At 45.4% G+C, this 15,963-nt stretch overlaps 1 protein-coding gene across 1 annotated transcript in view; it reads left to right on the top strand.

The window, feature by feature from the left end:
- pdgfrl (platelet-derived growth factor receptor-like) overlaps positions 1 to 15,963 on the top strand; it is a 30,009-nt gene that overhangs the window by 5,350 nt on the left and 8,696 nt on the right. The window contains exon 3 of the mRNA XM_080198159.1: positions 7,824 to 7,975. Within this exon, the coding sequence (XP_080054285.1) occupies positions 7,824 to 7,975 (152 nt within the window). The remainder of the gene's footprint in view (positions 1 to 7,823; positions 7,976 to 15,963) is intronic.

Here is a 15,963-nt window from a genome sequence, read left to right as displayed (position 1 = left end):
GTCTTACGAGGAAAGATTGAATGAACTTGGGCTGTTTTCCCTTGAGAGACGTCGGCTGAGGGGGGATCTAATAGAGGTTTATAAGATTATGAAGGGGATAGATAGAGTAAATGGTGGTAAGCTTTTTCCGCTACAAGAAATGGATAGAACGAGGGGTCACGGGCTTAGGGTGAGGGGGGCTAGGTATAAGACAAATATTAGAGGGCAGTTTTTCACGCAAAGGGTAGTGGGGGTGTGGAATGCACTGCCGAGTAAGGTGGTGGAAGCAGGCACGCTAGGGTTGTTTAAGAGTCACTTAGACAGCCATATGAGCGGGCTACATATAGGGGGATATAGTAGGCCTTACTGAACATTGTAGGCTTGGGAATACGTTTTGCCTCAGGAATGTTAGTCTTTGCCTGTTTAATAATGAATTTTTTTGTCTCCACAGGCATTTAAGTCCAGCAAGGGGCATGCAGGCGGCAGGTTGTAGTGGGCTGCTCTTGGATGTTGCTTCGGGAGTTGCCTATTGCTTCATGTCGTTAGTGTGCTTAAACTGGACCATCTCGAGGGCAACATGACAGCTCAGAGACTATCTCTGTTGCTGTGCGGACACATGGATTTGGGCCTGTGTCTGTGGGAGTTTGCACGTTCTCCCCGTGGTTGCGTGGGTTTCCTCCGGGTGCTCCGGTTTCCTCCCACATCCCCCAAAGATGTGCTTTTAGGCTGATTGATTGGGTACTAAAATTGTCCCTAAATTGGACCTCCCTGATCCTCGCACGTTAGGCGTAGACTAAAATCATGAATAGGTCACTGAGATAGTAGGACGGCGGCGCGGGCTCGTTGGGCCGAAGGGCCTGTTTCCCGTGCTGTGTTGTTCTTTGTTCTTTGAATATGTCAGCTGTAAGGTTTTTTTAATATATTTTTATTGCAGTTTCTCCATTTTTACAAATAATGCAACACACCCTCAAAGTTGATACAGTACAGCTTGAAGCAGTACTTTTCACTGTATAATAATACGTGACAACAATAAGTCAAATCAAGTCAGATAATTTCCCCATATATAAATATAGAAAAAAACACGAGGAATCCAACACAGTTGGTTCAGCATGTTCAGTATACTGCGTGCTTCCATTTATACAAAATTATATAGAAAAGACAAGTAACAAAATGGGGAAAAGAGGATGAAGTCTTGGAAACATGGCAATGTGGTGCACACCCTCATACATGGTATATTAGAGGCAGTGCTACATAGCTTATGGAAAGCCTTGTAGGAGTAAGCCAAACATGTTGGAACCTGTACATTGGAGATCGGCACCTCCAAACTTCCAGAACACATCCGATTTGGATCAGGCTACATAGGTTAGGAATTCCACTGGGATACCTTCCATAATAATTTTATGCCAATTCTGAGCAGAAGGGGATTTATCCCTAATCCAGGATCAAAGGATATTTCTCTGGGCTGCAAATGTTAGGATATTGTACAGCCTTTTCTCAGTGGCATCAATTACCTTGTGGTCTGGGAGCCCCACAATCAAGTACAAAGAATCAAACTCTAATGCTGGATCAAATATCTTCTCAAGCTCCTTAATTATGCCTAACTGGTAGGATTTAATTTTGACGCAGGACTAGACAGTGTGTTGCATCAATTTGCACATTTGGTAACAAAATCAAGTGAATAATTTGGGGGGATATAGACATTCATTATCCCCAAAATGTATTCGCTGTGCAGAAACGCCTTAAAATCATATACCTTCCCCCTCCCCTCCTTATGCTGCACACAAAAAAAAGGCACATTCTTACTAACTGAAACCCGACCTCTTGGCTGCTAGTCACAAATGAGACATAAATCATCTGCCCCACTCAGTCCTGCTTCAATTTCAGGTGCTCCTTGTCATTTAGATGAATTTCCTGTAACAAAGCTTTCTCCTTTTTAAGGAAAGACAAAATCTTTTCTCTTTTAATAGGATGATGTATTCCCCCATACATTCCAGAACAAAAATTTCAAAGTAGCTACTGTCATTGCTTATTCAGCCAAAGAGAATTTAGGATATTGACACAAAGAAAATGGCTTACCCGCCAAAGATCTTCCTGCCCTGTTGAGGAAAGCACCAAAACATACTTCCCACATCTCCAGAAGTGCCAGTAACACATTATAACGTATTTTTCCAGGACATGAGACCTGCAAGTATCCCTGCAGGAACCAATTAATGATCATTTAGTCCCAGTACAAAAAAGAATAAAACCATTAGCTCTAAGGAGATTTTCCTCACCAAATGCAAGGCCTTGTACAGCAATATCTACAGACATTCTGTAATTTTGTTAAGGAGTCTTTCTCTCAAAAAACAGAAAAGATATGCCATGGAAAGAGCAAGTAGCGAATGCCCTTTCTGCATTCTAACCCCTCCTATTAAGACCTAAGCCATTTATTCAACTCCTGAAGTGGCTTCACTCATATTTATCATGATCAGATCAAAGGGGACCATAAAACATATACCACCATTATAAGCATACAGATGAAAGGAAGAAGGGTATTTTTACACAGCCCTAGTGTTGTGCAATCTGCACAATAGATTCCTTAACTAGAAAGAGCATGCTGAGGAATGTTTTCCATTAAGGACAAACGGAACTCCCTGCCAATCTTAAAGTAGTGCTCACTTACTAGATTACCCCTTTCAGAATGATAAATGTTAACAAAGAATCAGGAAAGAGTTAGAATGACAAGGGATAGAATCTGGATTTTAAAGTGAACTGCAGTCTGCTACTCCAAATTAATTGCCTTCCATGAAGTTCACAAAAGCCATAACTTTAGCCGGATTGTCGAAAGTCTTCAAAACCTTTGCGCCTCTGTTTTATCACTGCTGAGAAATCTTGAAAGAAGGAGACCGTTGCTCCATCATAGGAACAAGGCCCCATTACGTCCAGCTACCTCCAATATCTCTGGCAATCCTTAAAGTTATGAAAACACATAATTACAGCTGGGGTCATTGATTGATATGATGCGCCCTTTCTAACTTCACACATAGGATCCGATTTTACCATTTGCATTTTAAGAGCTATATCTGGGCGCAATTCAGATCTGACTTGGAAATCTGTTCTCAGGCACCCCCATACTCACTTAACCTGAAAAAAAAATCACGGCTCTGAATTGCGATGTGGGTGGGGCTTATCACGCCTGAAATGATTGGAGCTTTGAACTGGGTGTGCGCAGTGTGAAAAAAAATAGAAAATCACGCCGCTTTCACATCACTCCTAGGCTGCAAAAAGCAGATAAAGCAGCCCGGGAGTGATAACCTCCACAGACATCACCCCCCCCCACCCCCCCACAACATAACTTTCCCCCTTATCCACCCACCTTTCCCGCTACCCAGACCAATCGTGACCTTCTGCCCCCTTCGCCCCCACCGATCTCCTGCAAAATGGCAGCTGCACCCCCTCCCAGTCAATGATCGGGCCTACCTCCCCCTCCCCCACCAGACAACGATCTGGTCTCCCTCCTCCTTCCTCCACCACCCCACCAACCAGAGATACATCTGACCTGTCTCCTCCTCCCTCCCCCCCCCCCACAGAATGATCTGGCCTCCCTCCTCCCTCCTCCATTCTGCCCCCCTACCTGAGGTACATCTGACCCGCCTTCTCCTCCTCCCCCCCACCAGAGAATGATCTGACCTGTCTCCCCCCTCAACCCCCACAAACCCCCACCACCACTGATCTGAGTCAGAGTGCTGTTGGAAGCTCTGAACTTACCTCTTCAGAAGCTGGAGTGCCCAAAACAGACCTTTATCAAGCATGTCTGTTTCATGCCAAATCTGGACGTGCAAACGCAATGCTAAAGGGGGAAATGCTGATAGAATTGGGTGAGCAGCCCATTAATTCAATCTAAATGCATGCAAATGCATTTAAATTGCAATTGCGCCTGTTTAGAGCGTGAATTGTATGGTGGAGTTTCTGGTGCAGATGGAGGAGGAGAAAGTGGGTTCCCGGACGCGTGTCCTTTGTTTGAACAGAGGGGAGTACGGTAGGATGAGAGAAGAATTGGCGAATGTGGACTGGGGGAGCGCGTTGGAAGGTAGGTCTGCTGAGGAGCAGTGGAGGATCTTTAAGGAGATCTTTCTTGGTGCTCAGCGGAAATTTATTCCGATGGTCAAAAAGGACCGTAGGAGGAGAGGTAATAAGCCGTGGATAACGAAGGAGGTGAAGGAAAGTGTTAAATTAAAAGTGGAGGCATTTAGAGTAGCAAAGAGTAGCGGGTGAGAAGAGGATTGGGAGAGGTTTAAACGTCAACAAAGATTGACAAAGAAGATGATAAAGAAGGGTAGGAGAAACTATGAAGCTGGGCTAGCGCTTAATATAAAAAAGGATAGCAAGAGTTTTTATAAATATATAAAAAGGAAGAGGCTGGCTAGGGTGAACGTTGGTCCCTTAGAGGATGAGAAGGGGGACTTAGTGGTAGGGGATGGGGATATGGCTGAGGTCCTGAATAACTTTTTTGTTTCTGTCTTCACGGAGGAGGACGTGAATAATTTGCCGGGTGTTAGAGATGGAAAGGTGGTAGGACTGGAGGGGCTTAATGACATTACTGTTACTAGAGAGGAGGTGCTCGACAGACTGGAGGGACTGATTGTGGACAAGTCGCCTGGACCGGATGGAATGCATCCGAGGGTTCTGAAAGAAATGGCGGAGGTGATAGTGGATGCCTCGGTGGTTATTTTCCAGACGTCACTGGATTCCGGGGAAGTGCCGGAAGATTGGAAAGCAGCTAATGTTACGCCGTTGTTTAAGAAGGGTGCCAGGCAAAAGGCAGGGAATTATAGGCCGGTTAGGTTAACGTCTGTTGTAGGTAAAACATTAGAATCCGTCATCAAGGAGGAAATAGCGAGGCATCTTGAGGGGAATTGCTTGATAGAGCAGATGCAGCACGGTTTCGTTAAAGGGAAGTCGTGTCTGACAAATTTACTGGAGTTCTATGAGGATGTGTCTAGGGCGGTGGATAGAGGAGAGCCGGTGGATGTGGTCTTTCTGGATTTTCAGAAGGCGTTTGACAAGGTACCTCACAGGAGGTTATTGCAGAAGGTCAGGGGGCAGGGAGTTGGGGGTAGGGTGTTAGCGTGGATAGAGGATTGGTTGTCAAAAAGGAGGCAGAGAGTGGGGGTCAACGGGTGCTATTCAGATTGGCGGATGGTGACTAGTGGAGTGCCTCAGGGGTCGGTGCTGGGGCCTCAGCTATTTACCATTTATATAGATGATCTGGAGGAGGGAACCGAGTGTAGGGTGTCGAAATTTGCTGATGACACCAAGATTGGAGGAAAGGCAAATTGTGCGGAGGGTGTGGAGAGTCTACAAAAGGATCTAGATAGGCTGGGCGAATGGGCCAGGAAATGGCAAATGGAATTTAATGTTGGCAAGTGCGAGGTGGTCCACTTTGGTAGGAATAATGGTAGGAAGGATTATCACTTACGTGGCGAAAAACTGCAGCAGGCGACGGTAGAGGGACCTCGGGGTCCTTGTGCATGAGTCGCAAAAACCCAGCTTGCAGGTGCAGCAGGTGATCAGGGAGGCGAATGGGATGCTGGCCTTCATAGCAAGGGGGATTGAATAGAAAAGTAGGGAGGTCTTGCTGCGGCTGTATAGGGCATTGGTGAGGCCGCAGCTGGAGTACTGTGTGCAGTTTTGGGCGCCGTACTTACACAAGGATATTTTGGCCTTGGAGGGAGTGCAGAGGAGGTTTACTAGGCTGATGCCGGAGTTGAGGGGGTTGAGCTATGAGGAGAGGCTGAATAAACTAGGCTTGTACTCGTTAGAGTTTAGAAGAATGAGGGGAGATCTCATTGAGACGTATAAGATGATGAATGGGATGGATAGGATAGAGGTGGAGAGACTCTTCCCGCTCAGAAAAGACAGTAGGACTAGGGGGCACAGCCTCAAGATAAAGGGGGTGCGGTTTAGAACGGAGTTCACTCAAAGGGTGGTGAATCTCTGGAATTCTCTGCCCGTTGAAGTGGTGGAGGCTACCTTGCTAAATATTTTTAAGACGCGGGTTGATGGGTTTTTGATAAGAGAGGGGATTAAGAGTTATGGGGAGAGGGCGGGAAAGTGGAACTGAGCCACGACAGATCAGCCATGATCTTATTGAATGGCGGGCAGGCTCGAAGGGCTAGATGGCCTACTCCTGCTCCTATTTCTTATGTTCTTATGTTCTTATGAATCAGATCACAGCCATTTTTGGGCCTTGGTAAAGTAGGCATCTGCGTGGACGCGGGCATGGATCGTGTTAATGGCCTCACACTCGACTTTGTAATGTTTTTGGGCGCAACTTTATGGTAAAATCAGGCCCGTAGATGGATACATAGTTGATGTCTTTGTGTTTTGTGAATGGTTTAGAGAATGGGTCACTGATGCTCATTTAACTTTAATGTCTCTGGTGGGCTATCTTTAGACAACCTGACTCCATTCTAATGGCTTTGGAATTCAAAGTTATGCAAATATTTGGTCATCTTGAAGCTTGTGCTTAGTCATTTGAAATGATGTTGTTCAGTCTCTTTGTTTTGTCTCAACTTAGAAAAGCTTGCAACAAGGTTGGTGTGGCCAGCAGAGACTGGGACCCTTCTATTGCAAATCAGATAAATGGGTAAAGCCCATGAGGTTTATTGCCTACTGTCTGACAAAAGTTTGTCATACTATGGGATGACCAAAAATGACACACTGAATGAGTACGAACTAGTACTGAAAACTTTCAGAGACATTTTAATTAGAGTTTGAAATGGTTAAGCAACTTCTTTTTGACTGATGGATAGTAATGTTCAAAGTAGATTCACATAGAAAAGCTCACAGATGTCATTCTCCTCAAACAGTTCAAAAATTCACTGCTCCTTTCCCCAAATGTGGAGATGCCTTTTTCCATAGGTCCATATGGAAGACCAGAGGGTCCCCCAAAAGGAAGAATGACTCATTTTCTATGACAGGCACCTAGGAAAGAGATAACCATCCTTAGGAATACCAAGTGTCTTCAAATACTGCTTGTAACAGAGGTTGCCGAGATGCCAACCAAAAACTGAACAAATACAGTGTTAGTAAAAGGGCTTGCTGGCAAAAGAAACCAGGCAGAACCAGAAGAAAACAAAGGTGCTGGGATAAAAGCATCAGAGGTTTAAAGGAATGTATCAGAGGTATGGTTGGCAGGAACCTTCTTTAATGATTTAGATAGGGACAAGGAAAGTCAATGGGCACTCCTCCTCCTCAACCATCCTGCACATTTGTGCTCTGCCTGTTGTTTGACCATCCCCATGCTCTTTACATTGTTTCTATTCAAATAATCAATTAATGCCCTCCTGAATATCTCAATTAAACCTGCCTCCATCAAACTTCCAAGTAGTGCATTCCAGACCTGAACTATTCGTTGTATGTAAGTTTTTCCTCACATCACATTTACTTCTTTTGCAAATCACTTTAAATGTGTGTGTATGTGTGTGCTGTGTGTGTATTCTTAAATTCACACGAGTGACAGTAGGAGCATTTTCATTATTTATTTAAATTGGGTGTTAAGTACAATAAATCCCATCTCCTTTTAGAATTTAGCAGAAAACTGTGTGCATCTTTTTACAGTCACAGCAAGTAAACAGTTAAACATTTACGAAATTGTCAAGTGAATCCTTTAAAAAACATTGGTTGCAGTCCAATAAGAAGTGGGAGAAGTGCAGAGTCATTCTACCACTTCTCACCTGAATATAATAAGATGTTTAGTATAAATTATGCAAAGCCTTTTCTCTGATATATTAATAGCATGAAAAAGACACTGTTTAAAAAATCCTACTGTCACATAATAATGATAGCTCTCTTTTTCTCAGCATCACACAGCACCAAAAATATAGCCAGCTAATACTTAGAAACACAAAAGCTGCAGACACTGGAGAATACAGCTGCTGGGTGATACTCTGTGATGGGCCGGAGTGCAACAAAGATGACCTGAGAACGGGCAAAACATATATCTTTGTGGCAGGTAACTCGTTCCTCTTGAAGCTTGTGTTTTAGAAATTAAAAGGTTTTTAAGTTATAGTCATAAATTATTATTCAGTTGATTAACAAAAGAAATGGTTTAGAAGTACAAACAATAACTGGGTGGCTGCGCACATGACTGTGTTATGGAGATCTTGGTGTTACAGTTCACTCAGGGAGCCCACACTGTTGTGGAAATATGTACATTCTTTTGTAGCCTGGAGCTATGGATAATGATGTAAAAGCTCTGATTTTCTTTCAGTTATACAGCTGACCTGGAATCTCACCATTCTTACTGCCTGCTATTAGAATATATTCAGATGACTTGCAGGTTGATACCCAACTTGTTTATGAGGATGATCCTTGTTTTTGAATCTGTATTGGGATGTGTTTCTTACTAGGCTTCTCCCCTCCCCTCCTCTCCTCTCCAGAAGACATGCTGGGGTGTGTTCTATGAATGTTAGCCAAATGTTGGTATCTTGCCTATGTAACTGTTATAAAATATAGTACAGCAAGGAATGAATTATTCAACCCATCGGATCATGTGAATCATGACAGAGCTGGCAGGTTATTTTTATTCATGTATGTGATGTGAGCCCCACTGATGTGATGTGAGGTCAGCATTGATTACCCATCTCTAATTACCCTTAAGGAGGTGACGGTGAGTTGTCGAGCCACTGCAGTCAGCAGTGGGAATTGAGTCCAAGTTTTCTTTTTCTATCCTAGGGTGCCAAGGCCAATTGTAGTTTAAAATTCCACTGACTATGAGAGATTAACAAGTGATCATTTTTATGTTCGCTCTTGTTTTTATGTTCAATACAGTTAATTCATTCATTTCCTTGCTGCGAGATCATCATTTATGCCTTTAAGTTCTGGGTTTGCAGATCTGGGTTTAATTAACCTTTCACCCTTACCTTATGGTGCTACCTTTAAGCAGACCTCATTCCGTCAGTGATTCAGAAGCTACTATCTCTCAGATTTCTTGCTCTTGCAGAGATCCCTTGCTTTCCTAACTTCACAGATCTGAGTTAATCTGAACATTTTGCAGTTTTGCTTTAAGCATATCTTTACACCCACACACACGGTATTTAACCTATTAGGAAATAGTGAGGGGAAACAGTGGGAGGATTCTGAAGCTGATTATCAGCCCATTGAACCCCATTATAAGAACATAAGAACATAAGAAATAGGAGCAGGAGTAGGCCAACTAGCCCTTCGAGCCTGCCCCGCCATTCAATAAGATCATGGCTGATCTGTCGTGGCTCAGTTCCACATTCCCGCCCTCTCCCCATAACCCTTAATCCCCTCTCTTATCAAAAACCCATCAACCCGCGTCTTAAAAATATTTAGCGAGGCAGCCTCCACCACTTCAACGGGCAGAGAATTCCAGAGATTCACCACCCTTTGAGTGAAGAAGTTCCTCCTCAACTCTGTTCTAAACCGCCCCCCCTTTATCTTGAGGCTATGCCCCCTAGTCCTACTATCCTTTCTGAGTGGGAAGAGTCTCTCCACCTCGATCCTATCCATCCCATTCATCATCTTATACGTCTCAATGAGATCTCCCCTCATTCTTCTAAACTCTAACGAGTACAAGCCTAATCTATTCAGCCTCTCCTCATAGCTCAACCCCCTCAACTCCGGCATCAGCCTAGTAAACCTCCTCTGCACTCCCTCCAAGGCTAAAATATCCTTGCGTAAGTACGGCGCCCAAAACTGCACACAGTACTCCAGCTGCGGCCTCACCAATGCCCTATACAGCCGCAGCAAGACCTCCCTACTTTTATATTCAATCCCCCTCGCGATGAAAGCCAGCATCCCATTCGCCTTCCTGACCACCTGCTGCACCTGCAGGCTGGGTTTTTGTGACTCATGCACAAGGACCCCGAGGTCCCTCTGCACCGTTGCCTGCTGCAGTTTTTCTCCACGTAAGTAATAATCCTTCCTACCATTATTCCTACCAAAGTGGACCACCTCGCACTTGCCAACATTAAATTCCATTTGCCATTTCCTGGCCCATTCGCCCAGCCTATCTAGATCCTTCTGTAGACTCTCCCCACCCTCCGCACAATTTGCCTTTCCACCAATCTTGGTGTCATCAGCAAATTTCGACACCCTACACTCGGTTCCCTCCTCCAGATCATCTATATAAATGGTAAATAGCTGAAGCCCCAGCACCGACCCCTGGGGCACTCCACTAGTCACCATCCGCCAATCCGAATAGCACCCATTGACCCCCACTCTCTGCCTCCTATTTGACAACCAGTCCTCTATCCACGCTAACACCCTACCCCCAACTCCATGCCCCCGACCTTCTGTAATAGCCTCCTGTGAGGTACCTTGTCAAACGCCTTCTGAAAATCCAGAAAGACCACATCCACCGGCTCTCCTCTATCCACCGCCCTAGACACATCCTCATAGAACTCCAGTAAATTTGTCAGACACGACTTCCCTTTAACGAAACCGTGCTGCGTCTGCTCTGTCAAGCAGTTCCCCTCAAGATGCCTCGCTATTTCCTCCTTGATGACAGATTCTAACATTTTACCTACAACAGACGTTAAACTAACAGGCCTATAATTCCCTGCCTTTTGCCTGGCACCCTTCTTAAACAACGGCATAACATTAGCCGTTTTCCAATCTTCCGGCACTTCCCCGGAATCCAGCGACGTTTGGAAAATAACCACCAAGGCATCCACTATCACCTCCGCCATTTCTTTCAGATCCCTCGGATGCATTCCATCCGGTCCTGGCGACTTGTCCACAATCAGCCCCTCCAGTCTGTCGAGCACCACCTCTCTAGTAACAGTAATGTCATCGAGACCCTCCAGTCCTACCACCTTTCCATCTCTAACATCCGGCAAATTATTCACGTCCTCCTCCGTGAAGACCGAAACAAAAAAGTTATTCAGGACCTCCGCCATATCCCCATCCCCTACCACTAAGTCCCCCTTCTCATCCTCTAAGGGACCAACGTTCATCCTAGCCAGCCTCTTCCTTTTTATATATTTATAAAAACTCTTGCTATCCTTTTTTATATTAAGCGCTAGCCCATCTTCATAGTTTCTCTTACCCTTCTTTATCAACTTCTTTGTCAATCTTTGTTGACATTTAAACCTCTCCCAATCCTCTTCTCACCCGCTACTCTTAGCTACTCTAAACGCCTCCGCTTTTAATTTAACACTTTCCTTCACCTCCTTCGTTATCCACGGCTGATTACCTCTCCTCCTACGGTCCTTATTGACCATCGGAATAAATTTCTGCTGAGCACCAAGAAAGATCTCCTTAAAGATCCTCCACTGTTCCTCAGCAGACCTACCTTCCAATGCGCTCCCCCAGTCCACATTCACCAATTCTTCTCTCATCCTACTGTACTCCCCTCTGTTCAAACAAAGGACGCGCGTCCGGGAACCCACTTTCTCCTCCTCCCATCTGCACCAGAAACTCCACCATACAATGATCACTCTCCCCAAGAGGATCCTTCACCGCAAGTTCCCTAATTCTACCCGCCTCATTACATAGCACCAGATCCAAGATAGCTCGCTCCCTCATCGGCTCCAACACACACTGTTCGAGGAAACTATCCCGGCAGCATTCCAAGAACTGCTCCTCGAGCCCACCGCTTCCAACATGGGTCGACCAATCAATATGCAGATTGAAATCCCCCATAACTACGGCTGTCCCATTCCTGCATGCAGCACTTATTTGTGCGTTAACAGCCCGCCCCACCTCCAGATCATTATTCGGGGGCCTATAGACGACACCCACCAGCGTCTTCCTCCCTTTGCTGTTCCTAATCTCTACCCACAACGATTCCACCTTCTGCTCCTTGGCTCCAATATCATCCCTCGCTACCACCCTGATGCTATCCTTAATCAGCAGAGCTACGCCCCCCCCTTTTCCCTCCTGCCTATCCTTCCTAAACACTTGATAGCCCTGTACATTCAGCTCCCAGTCCCTGTCACCTTGCAGCCACGTCTCTGTAATGGCCACCAGATCATATCCATTTGTGTCGATCTGCGCCACCAACTCATCCACTTTATTCCTAATGCTTCGCGCATTCAGATAAAGCACCTTCATCCCAGCCTTCACCTGGACCTTATTTGCCGGAACGCCACCAACCATACTCATGCCCCTTACTCCCTCTATTATTGGGACATCCTCGGCCTCTATCCTTACCTGTACCGTCTCCTTAACTTTAGACCCCGTAATGTCACCTACCCTCACACACTCCCCCCTCCCAATTTGTTTAAAGCCCTGTCTACAGTCCTCTTTACACGATTAGCCAGCACTCTGATCCCAGCACGGTTCAGACTAACCCCATCCCACTTGAACAGGTCCCACCTACCCCAATACTGGTGCCAATGCCCCATAAATTCAAACCCATTCCTCCCACACCAATCCCTGAGCCACCCATTCACATCCTTAATCCTGTCAACCCTACACCGGTCTGCACTCAGTTCAGGCAGTAGCCCAGAGATGACCACCTTGTCGGTTCTACTTTTTAATTCCATTCCCAGCTTTTCATACTCCCTCCCCAGATCCTCAGTTTGCATTATGCCTACGTCGCCGGCACCCACATGTACTACAACGACCGGGTTCTCACCCTCCCACTCCAGGTTCCTCTGCAGCCCAGATGTGACATCCTGGACCCGAGCACCAGGCAGACAACACACCCTTCTGTGCACTTTGTCATTGTGACAAAGGACAGTGTCTATACCCTTCACCCCACTATCCCCAATTACAACTACATTCCTTTTCCCCTTCTCTTTGCCTATGGCCTGCTGCATCACTGTACCGTGTGCAGTCTGCTCACCGACCTCACCTCCCTCGTCCTCGTCCAGACTGGAAGCAAGAACCTCAAACCTGTTATGCAGCTTGAGAGGCTGAGGCCTCCTCTCCCCACCCTCCTTCCTCCTCTCAGCAGCCCCCTCTTGTTCCTGACCCTTAGAGTTAGCCAGTCTAGGGGGGGTGGATGTCACTTGCACCCCATTGACAATGGCACCCTTTCTCCTCCTGATGAGCCTCAGCGTCCGTAGCTCAGAGGCCAGCTCATCCACCTTGAGCTGGAGCTCCTCCAGCAACCTGCACTTACTGCAGACATGGTCACTGGGGCGGACCCTGGGGTCCACCAGTTCCCACATCATACAGAAACCACACATCACATGCCCCTCCATTATTCACTGTAGTAATGTTGAAAATTTCCACATGAACTCACCTGGCCCTTTTTCTCCCAAGCCCTTTTGTTATTAAGCCCTAATTGCTCACTCTGCTTCTCACTCACTCCGCTGCCCGCTCAGACGCTGCCCGCTGTCTACACCAGGCCTCCTTTTAAACCTGGCACTGATTTAAAGCTGGCTGGCCCACAACTCCTTCTAACCACTCCCTCAGAATTCTTAAAGCAGTAAATACAATAAATAAATGCTTTAAACAGTTCTACAAAGAACAAAGTGCTTTAAACTTATTTAAACAGGTTTTTAACAGGTAAAATCTTATCTCTCTCTGCTCCTTCACTCGTCTGCTCCTTCCATGACCAACGGTGGGAGTGGAGCCTAAGCACACTAAGCCGGCTTCAAACTGCTCAGAGCACCATTAAGCAGGGTGCCCTGGTCTCTCAGTGTACTGGGAGACCTCCTCCCAATGTCTTCCCCATCAACTCACTCCCTCTTCCCATCTCCATGGACAAAAAAACACCCCCCCTCCCCCGACCGCTCCAATCACTGGCAGCATGTCCTCCTCTGACACCAATGTGGGCCACCGCTGTCGGGGCATCAGGACCCTCCCGAAAAGTCCCCTGGTAGAATCCTATGCACCTCCCCCCCCAGAAGCCTTCCCCCTTACATAGCTCCCCCTTGCAGAGCCCCACTTTGTAGAGCTCCATCTTTTGCAGAACCATCGCCTTGCAGAGTTTCCCCTTGCAAAGCCCCTCCCGCCTTCGCCCACCATGGCCCACCCTGAACAGCACCCCCCTTGCAGAGCTCTACCCTTGCCAAACACCAATCCAAGCAACTAAAACATCCAGGCATAGATCTCCCTTTGCTGTGAGTAAATAATGGTAGGGGTGAGATGATGCTCTTAACTGGTCTTTAATTAGCCATTTCAGAGCCTCAATTAGCCCAAGGGCAGTCGAGTGTTCAATGTCTTCATAAATTCCATATATGTTATGCATGGACAGATGGAGAGTGGAAGGCCATTCACTGAATTTTACCACCCTCCCTCCCCCCTCCAACTCAGCTTTAAATGTACTGGGGATTGCACAAAACCAATCATCCTCCAACTGTAGATATGCTAATATTGACTATCCTACAAAATTAGCATCACCTTCAAATTTAGAAATTGTGTTTTTTCCAAAGTCGAAGTCATTATGTAAATTGTCACCTTTTGTCACTCCAACTAACTATCTTTAACTCCCACCCCCTGCTTTCTGTCCTGAGGCCAGCTAGCAATACATTGTACACTTGACCCTGACTCCACATTCTCAGATCTTATTAAATACCAGATAGATACTTATCAAAGTCCTTTCAAAAATCTAGTTATGATATCTGTGGCACTACCATTGTCTGCTCTCTTTGTTACCTCCTCAGAAAATTCAGTAGGCTTAGTGAAGAAGGATTTTCCCATTTGAGATCCATGCTGATTATTCATTATTATATCCTTCATTCCTAATTCTAATTCTTCTATTCTTTCCTTAAGGAAATTCCATCCTTTTTCCAACCATTTATGTTTAACTGGTTGCTCTATAATTCCATGTACTGTCCCCCCTCGTAAATATAAGAATTACATTAGCTACCTGCCATTTCTCTAGCACTAAATCTATTTCTAATTAATTATTAAGAATGGGTAGCAATGAATCTGTGACCTGTTCTGTGGATTATGTTAAATTCCATGGTTGTAGTCCATCTGTAGCAGGGTTGTGATTCTCTCTACGTTTGATTGATTTAATAAATACATCCTCTTTTTACTTTAAATGCACTAATCTCATTTGTCTTCTCATCATTTATTGTCATAGCTATCTTTTATCTATTTTTATTGATTTGTCTTTTGAGCTATCTTGTTTTATGTTTCTTGATCATTTAATTTCCTCGCTGCCTTCCTAATTTTTTAAAAATTCCTGTCTTCGTCCCTTTGTATTCTCTCAGATCATGCTCTCCTGTGCTGACTGCTGTCACTGTTTCTGTTGTTGTTGTTGTTATTTAACAGTCAGAGCATCCAGAAAGAAAGAGCATTTAGAACAGTCAAGATGCTCTGGTCAAATTAATGGACACAAGAAAAAACAGAGTGCATTAAACATGTGCGATGCTGGTCTTATCTCCACCTAAACTGATAAAGTGGCAGAAACATTGAACCTGCCATTCCTTAAAACAAGTCATTTAAAAGGTAAAATCAGCTTCATAGAATCCCTACAGTGCAGACAGAGGCCACTTGGTCCATCAAGTCTGCACATACTGTCCGAAAGCGCATCTTACTCAGGCCCACCCCACTGCCTTATCCCCATAACCTCATGCATTTACCATGGCCAGTCCACCTAACCTACACATCTTTGGACTGTGAGAGGAAACTGGAGCACCCGGCGGAAACCCATGCAGACACGGGGAGAATGTGCAAACTCTGCACAGACAGTGACCTGAGCCGGGAATCAAACCTGTGTCCCTGGCGCTGTGAGGCAGCAGTGCTTGCCACTGTGCAGCCCCAAGTAACTCCGTTCCATATTCACTCTGTCAAGTGTGACTTTCTGGCAAGGTAATGGAAGCAGAATCTTTGAATATTTTTAAAGGAAAGTTAGATAGATTCTTGATTAACAAGGGGGTGAAAGGTTATTGGGGTAAACGGGAATGTGTAATCCATCGGAATATGGAGGTTATAATCCAATCAGCTATGATCTTACTGAATGGCAGAGCAGGCCTAATGGGCTGAGTGGCCTACTCCTGATCTTATTTCATATGTTTGCATTTGAGCAATATTAGATTCTAGTCTTGCTGAGGCATCTACACATGCTAA

The sequence above is a fragment of the Carcharhinus amblyrhynchos genome, chromosome 1 (genome assembly GCF_965287045.1).
Source record: "Carcharhinus amblyrhynchos chromosome 1, sCarAmb.v2.hapA, whole genome shotgun sequence".
Taxonomy (NCBI): domain Eukaryota; kingdom Metazoa; phylum Chordata; class Chondrichthyes; order Carcharhiniformes; family Carcharhinidae; genus Carcharhinus; species Carcharhinus amblyrhynchos.
This window is presented reverse-complemented; position numbering and strand designations above follow the sequence as displayed.